The 13,190-nt window shown below is 33.8% G+C and overlaps 2 protein-coding genes across 4 annotated transcripts in view; one reads left to right on the top strand and one right to left on the bottom strand.

Annotated features, from left to right (window-relative positions):
• Nucleotides 1-238: 238 nt before the first annotated feature.
• Nucleotides 239-5,697, top strand: LOC128226839 (cyclin-G1-like). Its single transcript, XM_052936916.1, has 8 exons — nt 239-514; nt 904-975; nt 1,198-1,347; nt 1,567-1,641; nt 1,972-2,235; nt 2,718-2,822; nt 3,244-3,437; nt 3,996-5,697. Exons 1-8 carry the CDS (start codon nt 365-367, stop codon nt 4,174-4,176), a joined length of 1,191 nt encoding a protein of 396 aa, XP_052792876.1. The 5' UTR covers nt 239-364; the 3' UTR covers nt 4,177-5,697.
• Nucleotides 5,698-8,911: 3,214 nt separating this feature from the next.
• Nucleotides 8,912-13,190, bottom strand: part of LOC128227277 (nuclear pore complex protein Nup98-Nup96-like) — a 38,221-nt gene continuing 33,942 nt past the window's right edge. For all 3 annotated transcript variants that reach the window (XM_052937656.1, XM_052937657.1, XM_052937655.1), the window contains exons 35-38: nt 11,975-12,114; nt 11,247-11,350; nt 10,650-10,748; nt 8,912-10,118 (exon numbers count right to left, since the gene is read on the bottom strand). In XM_052937656.1, the coding sequence (XP_052793616.1) occupies nt 10,013-10,118; nt 10,650-10,748; nt 11,247-11,350; nt 11,975-12,114 (449 nt within the window). In that variant the 3' untranslated portion in view covers nt 8,912-10,012. The remainder of the gene's footprint in view (nt 10,119-10,649; nt 10,749-11,246; nt 11,351-11,974; nt 12,115-13,190) is intronic.

Genomic DNA, 13,190 nt, shown 5'->3' with positions numbered 1-13,190 from the left:
ATATGAGGTTCATATATACACGTTAGATAGTCTAAACTTGAAGGGAATCATAAGTGAATGTGCATATTTGCAATATCTTTGTTTGTTTACTTCAAAACTCACCTATTTTTAGTTCATATGCTAATTAGTTAAATGGACCAATCAGTGGTGTTCGGCATGAAACTGCTTTCGTTTAAACCAATCAGATAACTCGTTACATCGCTGGCCGACCGCCAACATTCGAAACTCAGCAGTTTGACAGCTGTCGTCTGTACACAAAGAAACCGTAAACTTAAAGGTTATTTTTTTTCTGGGCATACAACTTCTGCCTTCAAATGTTCAAACTTTTGAACATTTTTTTGAAGTAAATTTACTTATCTACATAATGGTTGAGATCGAAAAGTTGCAGCATGGAGAAAATGTGGAAAATAAGGAAAATACAAAAGTTGAAGAATTTAGGTCAGATTTTCGTGTCCAAGCCGACATTTCAACAACAACGGGATCTTTCTCAGCGTCAGCAGGATTTCAGAGAAAGGTAAATATTTTAGTAAATAGAAATGCACACTATCAAAACTTATATCGACACACTGATAGTTAAATGGAAGCTCGGAGACACAAAGATGTTGCATTTTATCCATTTTAAATCTGAGCAATTATAATGGGCGTTGCCACTCTCAAAGTTTCAAACTTACGGAATTTGAGAGTTCAAGATGTATAATCATGCATTTAGGTCTATAGATCATTTTGTGTCAATGTATTTGTGACCTGTGAATGGTTTGAATATTTTTCTTGCTACAAGTTATACTTAAAATTAGTTCAAATGGTGAATGTTTACTAAATGATGTTTATATTGTTCCATGGTTCAATGGTTATTTGTAGCCATTGTTGTGAATAAAGGTCAGAAAAAGTGTGCTTTCTTTGTAGATTGAGCTGCTGTTTGTGAGTTTGCAGAACTTGACAGAATCTCAAAACAATAATGCATACACACTGAACATTGTAAGTATACTGTATATTCTGTTGATAATGATATATCATTGTTTTGTGTAAATTATTTCAATTGGAGATTCTGGTTTTGACAAGGGAAATCATTTTACTCTTTTATTGTTGGGATCATATGTATAAGTAAACAATTTGTTTGGGAATCTAGCGTATAATGTAAAATACATATAATCCTCAGACCTGGCTCAAGACAGTTCTATATCTTATTTATTTCATCAGCCATCATCAACAGTAGATGGTTGCATCACACAGTCTGACAGGGACTCGGCTGTAACAACAATGAGATCAATGCAGCGATTTTACAACTTTGGCAGTGACACACTTGCAGCAGCGGTTTACAATTTGGACAGATTTATTTCAAAAGTAAAGGTAGGACCGTAGGATGATTAAATTTAGATGATGTCATTCTTGTTTTAAATTGTATCAGAAAAAAAACTTGATAATCATTATATTGATGATTATTGATATCATATAAATAACACCATTATTTACATGTTAGTCTTTTATTAAGTTAATATTCAATTATCAAAGTATCTCATCACTTATAAAAAGTTTGTGTGGACTTAACACTTTTTTTAATATTTGCAGATTAGGAAGAAGTACATGTCCTGTGTCGCTGCAGCATCATTCTTCCTGTCATCAAAAATGAATGAAGAATCTGAGGTATTAAAACTGTCCCCGAAAATCAGTTTCAGTTGTGACTTCAGCATGATAAAATGACAAAGATGTTTAGTGCATTCATTTTTAAAACTGATTCATTGCACGTACCTTTTAGATTATAACAAATAAAAAATGATGGCGCTTGAGCAAAATATTGAGTCCCTCATGTCAAGCATAGATTTGTGTACAGATTTCTTAAAAATAATCATGTTTAAAATGATAAAATTGGATAAAGAGACACAATGAGCGTACAACTTGGAATGTGCAGCAAAATGACTTGCTTATACATATTATAACCATCTACATGTTCTATAAAATCATGCCTTTTTTCAGTTTTATCCATCAGCCTCAGACTTAGCAGGCCTTCACAGACACTCCTGGAAAGCATCCGATCTCAAAAGAATGGAGAAGCTTATTCTGGACAAGCTTGATTGGAACCTGTATCCTGCCATAACCAGCCTGGCTTACTTGGAGAAAATATACAAGATTCTGCAACTCTTCAATGTCTCCAATTCTGAGATTAATGAGGAGTTCTTCCAATCCATGGTCGAAAGATCCGAAATATGTCTCAACTACACAAGATGCGCAAAATACAGTGTAAGATTTCAATGCTTATTTTCAAATCTATGGATGACAGCTCTTTTTATGCCCCCGAAGGTGGGCATATTAAAATCGCACCGTCCTTTCGTCTGTCTGTGTGTCCGGCTCAATAACTCGTGTCCGGGCTGTAACTTTCCCTTGTATGGACAGATTTTAAAATAACTTGCCACATGTGTTCCACATACCAAGACGACGTGTCGCGTGCAAGACCCGTGTCCCTACCTCAAAGGTCAATGTCACACTTAGTCTTTATTCACAATGGAGTGCTGCATATAGGACAAAGATGATAGGTTGTCGTGTCCGGGCTGTAACTTTCCCTTGTTATTATAAATAAATACAGAGCAAAACTGTAAAGTCAAGGTAAAATAGGGTGATTGTGACGTATGCAAATGACTAAAGTCTATTAAAAATGTGAACTAGACAACTGATTAACATGTACAAATATAACTTTGTTTAATCTGTATTAACTTGTTTTGCAGGCAAGTACTTTGGCTCTTGCGATCTCTCGACAGTCTTTGAAGGAAATAGGGATGTCTTCTTCTATGAACAAGTTTCTTCTTCTCAACATTCAGACAGTCTGTCAGGTGAGGGAATGAGGATATTTATCATTGAGCTTTTAAATTTCAAATCTGCTTGAACACATCTTTCAGGACTCACATATTTCTTTATCATAATCATGGGTCTTGAGCAAACTCTGAACAATCAGTAGTTCCTAGCATAGCTCTGTGTGTAAATTACACATTAATCGAAAACAATACATCCTGCTGATGAAATTTTGGACTTTGTCCCTAAGCAAAATAATGAGTTTAGGCCTATGGGTGCACAGCAAAATGAATAACTGATTATTCAATGGTTAATAAAACTAATCCTTGACATTCATGCTTCTAATCTAGAAAATGTCAGAATAAAATGGTTACAGAAATTCTTACTGAATTTTGTCATAGCCTTTAGGAACATCAGTTTAAATTTTAACAATGTTGATTCTGACCCTATGTTTGTTTAAAGGTGTCAGACCAGGAGCTGTTTGAGTGCCAATGTGCAATATCCCACCTTCTACACATGTATGACACCCAACCTGCAACCCATCCAAAGTGTCTCCCAACTCCAAGGATAGTACCGAGACCAAACCTCATTAAGCGACCCAGCATTTATGGCTCACCTGACTTACCAACTATTGAAGAGGTGTCCTCAGAGATAAGGTACATTTGAGCACTAAATTATATTATATTCCATGTACTTTGAACTTCTTTTAATGTCAAGGTTGAACATAACAGTAATAGATGCAAAAAAGGTGCCCACTAAAGACAGGAATTACTGTCAACAGATTTTTTATACATGATTTTTCAAATATACAAATTATTTTTTTTAAACATGTTTTATTATTAAAAAAATATTGTAAAACCCTTTACATGATGGGATTGATTCTCCTATATGTACACTAGCAATAAATCAGTAAAGCCCTGACCCCTTTAAGCAAATGGTAAACAAGATAATTAACTTCGCTGTCTGCTCCAAATGCATCTGTCAACCTGAAGGCAAATGGCTAATAAAATTTCTTCCTGACCTGAAGAAAATTTGTAGCCCAAAGCATTAAAGCCAATTAAATTTTCCATATGGATAGCATTGAATTTTGGTTCATCCGCAGCCCAAAGGAACTATGCTTTGAAAATAATTTTGCACAGCTTGAAATGCTAATTCAAATGCAGTTTACTTTGGTTTTGAAATGGTTGCACTGATTTTTTTTATTTATGTTTCAGAGACGAACCTGAGACACCAGATTCGCCCTGCCATGTTGTAGAGGATCTATCCATTGTGCCATACTACAAGTTTTCAGCCCCCAAGTCCTGCCAGAGCTACTGTCTGCTTCTCGACCAGTGTTTTTGCAGTGGCAATGCTCTCTATATGTGTAAATCCAAGTGCAATATATCAATTGCTTAGAATTAGTAGATGTAGTCGGCAATTTATCTGTATAATCTTTAACGTTTATTATTTAATGTGTACATTAGTAAACCGAGTATATACAGTTTATTGGTCAGGCATGGAATATTGTTGTTGAATGATCAAAAGTTTTGTTTAATTTATATGATTGGTACATATACAAAGTACATGTTGTTCAAGGTTATTGTAGGGTTTAATGTATGGTTTTACCTTAGGTCACGGACAAATACACTATATGCTCCGTGATTAAGTTTTAAATGTCTGTTTGGTGCATGTTGTGTTTTAACCTTTTAATTATATTTTGCAGTATTGCAAAACATATTTAAATTTATTATGAATGTTTCTTTAACATTTTAGTATAGGGCTTTTATCTACTACAAGATTAATGTAAGCATTGAGCTGATAAGTATCTTTATCGATCCTGCAAAAGAAAGTCGCAAGAAATTTTCATATATATTTCACTGAGAAGTTTCTAGTCAACATACTTGGTGTAACGGTAGCAAATAAATGTATAAATAAGTAATATAGAGAATGAAAGATATTAATGTTGTCTGATAGAATGTGAAAAGCTTGATTTTACAAGCAAACTATATGTGTACATGTATTTATTATTATTGTTATTATTCCTGATGATTTGTGAAGTCTTCATAGAGGGTGAAATACATATGAGACAAATAAGTGTGTTGAGTAGAGATAAATGGACAATTGAGGTTTTGTGACATACATGATGTATATCTGTTTAGAAAAACAACATGTTGGTTAAATATGCAAGAATCTGAGTAAATGATTGTATAGATCTTATCCTCAGTCTTTCAAGATGTAAAATGCAATAACGCGAAGTTTAACACTATGTTCAGATTTTAATATTGTTCACATTAACAGATATATTGTTAAGGTGTGGAATGTCCTTTACATTATTGGCTGATTGTTCAGAAATTTGCTGAAGTCGACAACATTGTTAACAGCATCATTGTTAACTTTTAGAGGAGAAATATTTAATTATAAAGGCATACATTTTAATAAAACAAACACAACTGAAACACATGTCTCAAAATGTGTGAAAAATACTGCAGATCACAAGTATGCATTTAAAATCAGAGTGTCAAAGATTTGAAAGTTTACAGCCATGGTGTTAACAATGTTGTTAATTTTAACAAAGTTCTGAATGTTGGGCCAAAAGTTCTATGTATTATCTTATAACATAAAAACTGTGATATTCATACATTTCATTTTATCATGTTCATTTTAACTTCATTCTTTCCCAGATATTTTCTCGGAAACTTGCCTCTATTAAAATCCATTTTTCATGTGCTTTTAATTTAACAATGTTTATGTCTTGTTAGTAATCAAGAATACTACGCATTATAATCTGTAGCTTCTTTCTATCTGTTGACATTACTCCATTACTCCAAGTTTCAGCAAGATCTACATTGAACACTGCCAATTTTATGTATTTATTGCATATATATTTTTATAGAAATATTTAAAGTGAATAAAGAAAACATATTTTTGAATCTCAAAGGAGTTTGTCTTTATATTACAAGGCATCATGATCATTTTCTGACAATATTGTTGACCTGAATCAGGCATGTTATTGACTTGGCAGCTGGAGGGCTGAAAGCATTTGAGCGATAGTTTCTTGGGATCAAAAACCACTGTTCCGCTGAATTCTTTCAATCCGCTGATAAATCACATCTCTGCTTAATTGAGCTCCTTTACAGAATTTTGTTTGTCACAGCTTCTAAGACAAAGTAGAGTTATTGTCACTGATGTCATGTGCAAAAAAATCAGCCATTATGTGATTACTGTTGAAGCTATTCGCATGAAACATTTTACACATGATACTAGTGACAATATTCAGAAGTGTGGCAGGGCTTATAACAGGGTTTAATTATCATTGAGTTAGTCCCTTGTTGGACTTAAAAGGACAAATCATACTTTTACTTCTGTTATGGGTGCTCTATTTCGGTACAGTCAACTTATGAATGGGTGGCAACAACAAATAAAATCTGTAGTCATAACTGCTCGTTAATGGCAAACTACACCTGCAGATAGTTTTTGGGCATGCAGGATGAAAACCATAGCATTTATCTGCTTGTTTATAAGCTTCCATAATCTGTCATACCATTCTCTAATTTACATCTGATTGACATCTTGGAATTAATTGTCTATAGCATCCTGATTACTGTATATCTAGGTACTGCCTGGACAATCTGCCAATGGCTATGACCATTAATCGCAAGTAGGGGTCTTTCATTTGTTAATGAAGTACAAAGTCAAAAATGTATTTCAGTTATCGCCCAAAAATCAAGGTCAAATTGATTGACCAAGATTTGCAAACAAATATGATTTTGCTCTATTAGGGGTGTCTTGATTCTTTGGTAACTGCATAAAAATATCCGTGTAGCTACAAGTCTTCTGTGAGCAATCCAACTACAAATCTTAAAACCCTATTTTTTAATAAACAATAAAAATCACACTTTTTTAGTATGTATGCACAAGTATGTCTATGTTTCAGCTCCTACTATCTAGAATAAACAATGAAATGAGAATTCCTGATAAAGCATGAAACTGAAATTGCTGCAATGCAACAAATCATGCTTTTAATTTGGATTATCAAGAAATTTTGGAAAATAAACGCTCTTGTCGACAGGCTCTGTGACCAAGATATATTTGTCAATATGGCAATTGCTGGTTCCGTGTATGTGCAAGTGTGTCCATCTGTCTGGACTGAATTTGTCCGTGCTGTATCTTGACCATGCATGAAAGGATTTTCAAAAACTTGTCATGTAGGTTCACCACGATGAGGAGGCGTGTTACTCACATCACATGAACCATGTCTCAAAGGTCGAGGTTCAGGTCAAAAGTTGAAATGATCCTTGTCAGGGATGTATCTTAACCATGTAAATATGATTTTTAAAAAACTTGCCATAAAGGTTCCCCATGATGAGGCGGCCAGTTGTGCACAACACCCAGGTCTGTACCTCTAGTCAAAGTTAAGGCTAGAGGTCAAAGGTTGAAATGATCCATGTCTAGGCTGTATCTCAACCATGCATAATGAATTTTCAAAAAAATTCCCATGAAGGTTCCTCTTCACAAGGCAGGCTTTCGCTCATAATACCCAGGTCTGTACCACAAGGGTCAAGGTGAGAGGTCAAAGGTCGAAATGATCCATGTCCAGGCTGTATCTTGACCATGCATAATAGGATTTTCAAAGAACTTGCCATGAAGGTTCACCATGTGTTGCGCACAAGAACCAGGTCTGCACCTCAAAGATCAAGACTTAGTGGTCAAAGGCTGAACTCGAAGTTCAAGATTAGAGGTCAAAGGTCCAGATGATCCTTGCATGTTCATTCAACAGCAAGTTGTTTTGTATTGCAATTGCATGAGGGGCACTATGTCTATGTCAAAGGCTCTTTCAACGGGCTCAACCGCTATATGGCTTCTAGTTGTTAACTTTAATTTAAAGAAAATTATGATGTTTTTACACCAAAGAGATTAAAAAAGAAAGAAAAAGTTCCAAATAATAAAGTCCTATGAATATATTTGATGAAATATAAAGGGTATTTAAAGTACATGTTGTTAAAAATTCAAAGAATTTGACTAAGTAAAAAATTTGTACTGATGTTGGAAATAGGAGGACGATAAAATGAAGTCACAGAGCGCTATACCCAAATCCAGCCCTCATGACATTGTGTCCTTCAAGTTGTTTAAATAGTAATTATATCATATGAGCATTGAGATACCGGTACGTAAAACAGGAAAAAGACAAGTAAAGAAATGACTCAATATGTTACTCATTAAGACGGCCTCTGACCTATTCATTATAGTCAAAATTTTCTGACTCATAAAGCAAGTCGGTAGAAATCGTAACACTTCATAACATTCAAATGTTATTTAAACACAGAGATTAAGGTATCTGATAAGGAATTATTTAATTTTTTGATGCCTGGTGACCTCAAATTATTTATGGTATCATTTGAAATGGGTTTTTAAGTTGAGGAAGGATATGTAAAATTAATATCTAAAAACTAATACAAAAAAAAAAAAATCCTATTAAGATTGCAAAATAGGTCAAGTCACATCCAATTTCTGTTAAATAAAGTGCAAAAACTATAACTGCAATAACAGCATATGTAATGGATTTTCCATTATTCACTTAACACACCAGGGGCCGGTGGCTCAGAACCTCTAGCAAATATAATGCTACATTACCTTAACAGTCCGTTAAATTGGTATCAGTCCGTATTATCCTTAACACTCCATTAAAATCCTGTTGCTCAGAGACTTAATGCTGCTGTTAAATTATGTCCATAAGTCTCAACAAATAATACTCTTTTAAATAATACCTTGTGAGGAGGTCACCATGCATTCAAATTTAACATCAATGCCAATAATGACCAAAACTTATTTTTATATCTGTGGCCATATTCCTTAAGCATCTTGTGTAGCTGTTCAACTTAGTGAAAAATCTCCAATTGTTAACAACAAATATTATATTTTAAATGCCTTCTGTATTTAACCAAATTTAGTCAAATGCATTTATTATTTGGATCCTTTTCTTGCTAATATCAAACTATTGGCGTAAACACATTGTTTATTTAGAAAAAAGACATTTTTTCACTTATATGAAAATGTGTACCAAGATGGTTACAAAAAAGGCCCCTGATCCCTTAAAATTAATTTCTTTAATACCGGTAACTACAAGCTAAATGCATAAAAACAAACATTTCAAGACAATCACTTTATTGATTCATGCCTGTTTAAAACATTTCAAAAACATGTAAGACAATTACAAAGATATTTTCAAAATTACGATTTTCACATGGACATTGTACAACATATACAAGTGTGGAACAGTAATGGTGCATGATTTCAATTTAGGAAAATATACAACAAATAATATATTCAAATCAGGAAAAGCAATTAATGTGCTTTGATTAATGAACAAACAATTTAGACAACATGTTATTTTTACATGTACTATATCCTGAAGCATCTAAATACATAACATGTACTGACTTTCAAATAGGTCTGTTAACAGCTTACAGTATACATGTACATGAACAATTTTACATGTATAAACATGGCAACTCTTAGCACAGTTAAATGTTTCATCCTTCTTTGAAAATCAAATAATAGACAGGCATTTTAAAGCACATAAAAGTGCTTTTTATACAATAAGTTACATGCATGAACAAAGCAAAACTGCCATATAAATGATCCAAAGGCTGAAGTTCAGGTCACAGTATACAGTGTTTGATACTTAATGTTCTTGTGCATGAGTCCATTGGACTACCGTACACACTTGAAAAACAAGTCCAGCATGTGTAAACAAATTTCAGTGTCAACGAAGAAGGGGAAATAATCAGTAATCAAGCCAATTAGCTTCAAAACAAGATTTGTTAAAAGTGATTTATGAATTAGTAGTAAGGAGTCTCAGACCCCAAGATACCTTTTAGTGTCAATCCGTGCACTACAAATATTATTTTGTTTCCAGAAATGTACACTTAAATGTACACAAACATTTTTATTTCAAAGCAATTTGGCAAACCATTATATTTACAAAGTGAGCATTAAAAATGATTTGTTATGTTGTACATCTTTCATTAATAATTTTGTGTACAAACTATTTCTGTCTGTCAATACCTGCTCACCACTGCAACACACATACATTAGTAACATGATTATTAAAAATGCATTGAGTTCAATGTATATGAAAACACAGAAACACAAATTGTATGTTGGTCTATCCATTTGGAGCAGTTATAGCCATATTTCATCACAACATTTCAAAGATGTAATAATGTTTTGATTAATGATGTTCATAAAGCCATCAAGCTACGGCTTGTTCCATCATATATGCTCTTGTGAGACTGTGAAGCTCATGTAGAACATAGTCCTCTGGCATTGGAAGGTTGCTGATATAAGGCGCCATTGATCTAAAAAACAGACATCATTTTCAATAACTTTATTTAGACAACCACCAAGACGTCTACTACGCAATAAAATGAACCTTTTGCTAATTAAATGTTCAGCAGATTTATATATTTTAACAAGTCATAACCAAGATTTAAACCTTCAAAATATGACTCTGAATCAGAGTAGTAGTTAAACATACATCATTTACAGTTGTGAAGAAACTTGACAAATATTGACGTGTATTGTTTTATGAATTTTAACATAAAAGGATCGGATAATTAATGAAAAGGTTTGTAAGTTGTTATGTAAGTTGCAACAAATGAGGTTCAATGTTATCTACATTAATATTCGAAAAAGTATGAATTTCATCAACCTACACATATATTTCTGGTATCAATGACAACAAACATGTGTACTTGACTCAGGTCAATATCTTTGAAAAATAATATGACACTAAAATTTGTGATGCAAGTGCCACATCTTGACACCATTTCCTGAAAACTTGAACAAGCTATTTTAAGCAATTACTTGTAAACATCTGGGGCAATTACCTGACAGAGGGGTGGGGCTGACCCCTGGCTTCAGCCTGTAGTGTGAGGATGAGCCGTAGGAAGTTGGCTGCCTTCTTGGCCATCTCTGACTGACATAGTCTGGAAAACAATGGGGTAGTTGGACTTTTTTTGTTGCTTGGCACTCATAGCCATGTAATTGGTTTGTTATTTGTGTGTCATGCAGTGTTAAATACATGTAAACTTGCTGATAACTTCACTGCAATCTAGAGTACCCTGGATTGATCTACTGACTTAGTCATTTATAACACTAACATAAACCATACATTTCTTTGATAATTTATTATTTCTATAAAATGGAAATTTAGAATCACCAATTATTTACAACCAAACGAGTGTATCTAATAGTTGTTATTCATTTCAATTTACAGTTAAAACACTTTTTTTTAGCAACATGGTGCTGTCAACATGGTGCTGTGAACATCATATTGCACTAAATACCCATTCTTATTGTGCAAACATCTCTGGCAATTAATACACCAGATTCTACAGTGTATATCTGCAGGCCCTCAGCATGAAAAAATACCTAGCAATAACCAGATCGGAAGGCTACAAAGTATATATGATAGCATGTTATACCTGTCCTTTGAAGTTCTACATGGCAGAGAGCCAACCTTGGTACACAGGGCCTGCACCTCTGGTAGAAGCTGGTCCAACTCATACAGCTGCCGGTCACCTCCAATCTGAGTATACACAACGTTCAATGATAAAATTACTTAAACAGGAGCCTAGCCTCCCCATGGTCACTTGTTTGAGGTTGTTTGTCAAAGGTGGTCAAAGTTATCAATTTGATTATACAACCATCAGCCATTATTTATTGACAAAATTTATTCTTCTTATTGGTCAATTGAATGGTTAAATGACAACCAGCATCAAAAAATAATTCAAGTTAATTGCTCCAATCTAAATACATAAACATAATAACATATTCATTAAAACAATCTGGTGTGACAATTCATAAATCTATCTCTTAACAAACCTGTAACAATTTAACACGAAGGAATAGAGCTACATGCATATTTTTCCAAAGACATGTACATCAGAAATAGACAAAAACACTATTACATTTAATTTTAATTGAATTAGTTAGTTTATACTAATTTCATTTCCCTCGATTGTGACAAAAGCTGAAATGTAATCAAGCTTGAGTCTGTTTCTTGGGCAGAAACCAGACCTGATGTCCATTTTGAAAGGCCATGAGAAGGTTACCCTGGTGGGGATCATAAACATTAAAACATTATCATCTGCATTAAACATGTATATTGGTTGTACAGCCATTTTTGGTACAGCAAATTTACAACATGTACCTGAGAGAGTAGTTTTATGCCGTCACAGATGTTGATATAGTCTAGGAGCACCTTGCCGCCTGTGTGCCAGTCGAGAATGCTCGCGCAGCGGGCAGGAGCAGATAACTCCACCAGAGACTCGCGCAGGGAATCATGGTTCTCTGTATTGAAGAGGGGTGTTTGTAGAAAGTCATAATGTGATACATGTACAAATGTAATATATTTTCAAAAAACTTATTGCTACATTTCCCATAACTACAGATAAGGGTCATAATTGGGGTAAATACCAATTTAATTGGCTAATTATGTTATATAAAACATCTGTTCGTTTCCATTCACAGTGTACGAAATTCAGATTGGAATCCACTAGCCCATTCGGGCTACCAGATACGAAATTTTACTAGCCTGAACCCAATTTCACTAGCCCAAACTTAAACACTATAAAGTATCACACGTTCTGAATAATTTTTGGAAGTTTGAATAGGATTCTGCAATGATTCTGATCATCTAATCAAGCATACAGTTTTAATAAATGTTTCCTAATTTGAACAATGCGTCAGTTATTAGTTTTAGTCATAACGTATTAAAGTAATCAAAAAGTTAGTAACTCAAGTTTTCAAAAAGGTAATAAAAAGAGAGAAATATTTTCTGAACATATCATTTATTTAAAGGAAAGAATTATGCATGTACTTTAAGTTCTGTTATCCAATGTATCCTTGTCAAATCTGATATCCACCAGCGATTGTGCGATGACATTTTTCCCTTTTCAACTTTCAGTTTCACTTTTAAGATTCGGAAGTTACAACAAAGTGTTCCGATGTTTATATTGCCAATGTTCCTATATATGTTCTTTAGAATAAATGGCAAAGCAATTCAAAGTTGTAAAACAGAACCTTACTGCACCGTACACTGACAACGAGTTGACTTTGTCCAATAGTTCTCCTTTCACTTTGATTAAATTTGTCAGGAAGTAAGCGGGCACCTGTTTCCTGCGCATTTAACTTTTGTAGAATGATAAATTTCTGTCCGCATTAAAAACTTAAATATCTTTCTTTTTATTTTAGCTAATGAATAAAATATATTTAAACAAAATAAATATCAATGTTCATATTGCTATTTTAGCATTTTTGATTTTCATAGCCATCGTAGTAGTTGAAAACTGCCGACGTTATCCGTTCATTTACATAATGGGCGGAGTTATTGATGTCATAGAGTTTGACTGCTGCTAACAGACACA

Source organism: Mya arenaria, chromosome 3 (genome assembly GCF_026914265.1).
Source record: "Mya arenaria isolate MELC-2E11 chromosome 3, ASM2691426v1".
NCBI lineage: Eukaryota > Metazoa > Mollusca > Bivalvia > Myida > Myidae > Mya > Mya arenaria.
Note: the sequence above shows the minus strand (reverse complement) of the source record. Positions and strands in the feature narration are given on the sequence as shown.

What these genes read in the sequence shown, in the direction of transcription:
- LOC128226839 (XM_052936916.1), top strand. Translation starts at nt 365, where the DNA reads ATGGTTGAGATCGAAAAGTTGCAGCATGGAGAAAATGTGGAAAATAAG. An exon ending in ATGCATACACACTGAACATT is followed by an intron (nt 976 to 1,197) that starts GTAAGTATACTG and finishes TTATTTCATCAG; the next exon opens with CCATCATCAACAGTAGATGG. An exon ending in CAAGATGCGCAAAATACAGT is followed by an intron (nt 2,236 to 2,717) that starts GTAAGATTTCAA and finishes CTTGTTTTGCAG; the next exon opens with GCAAGTACTTTGGCTCTTGC.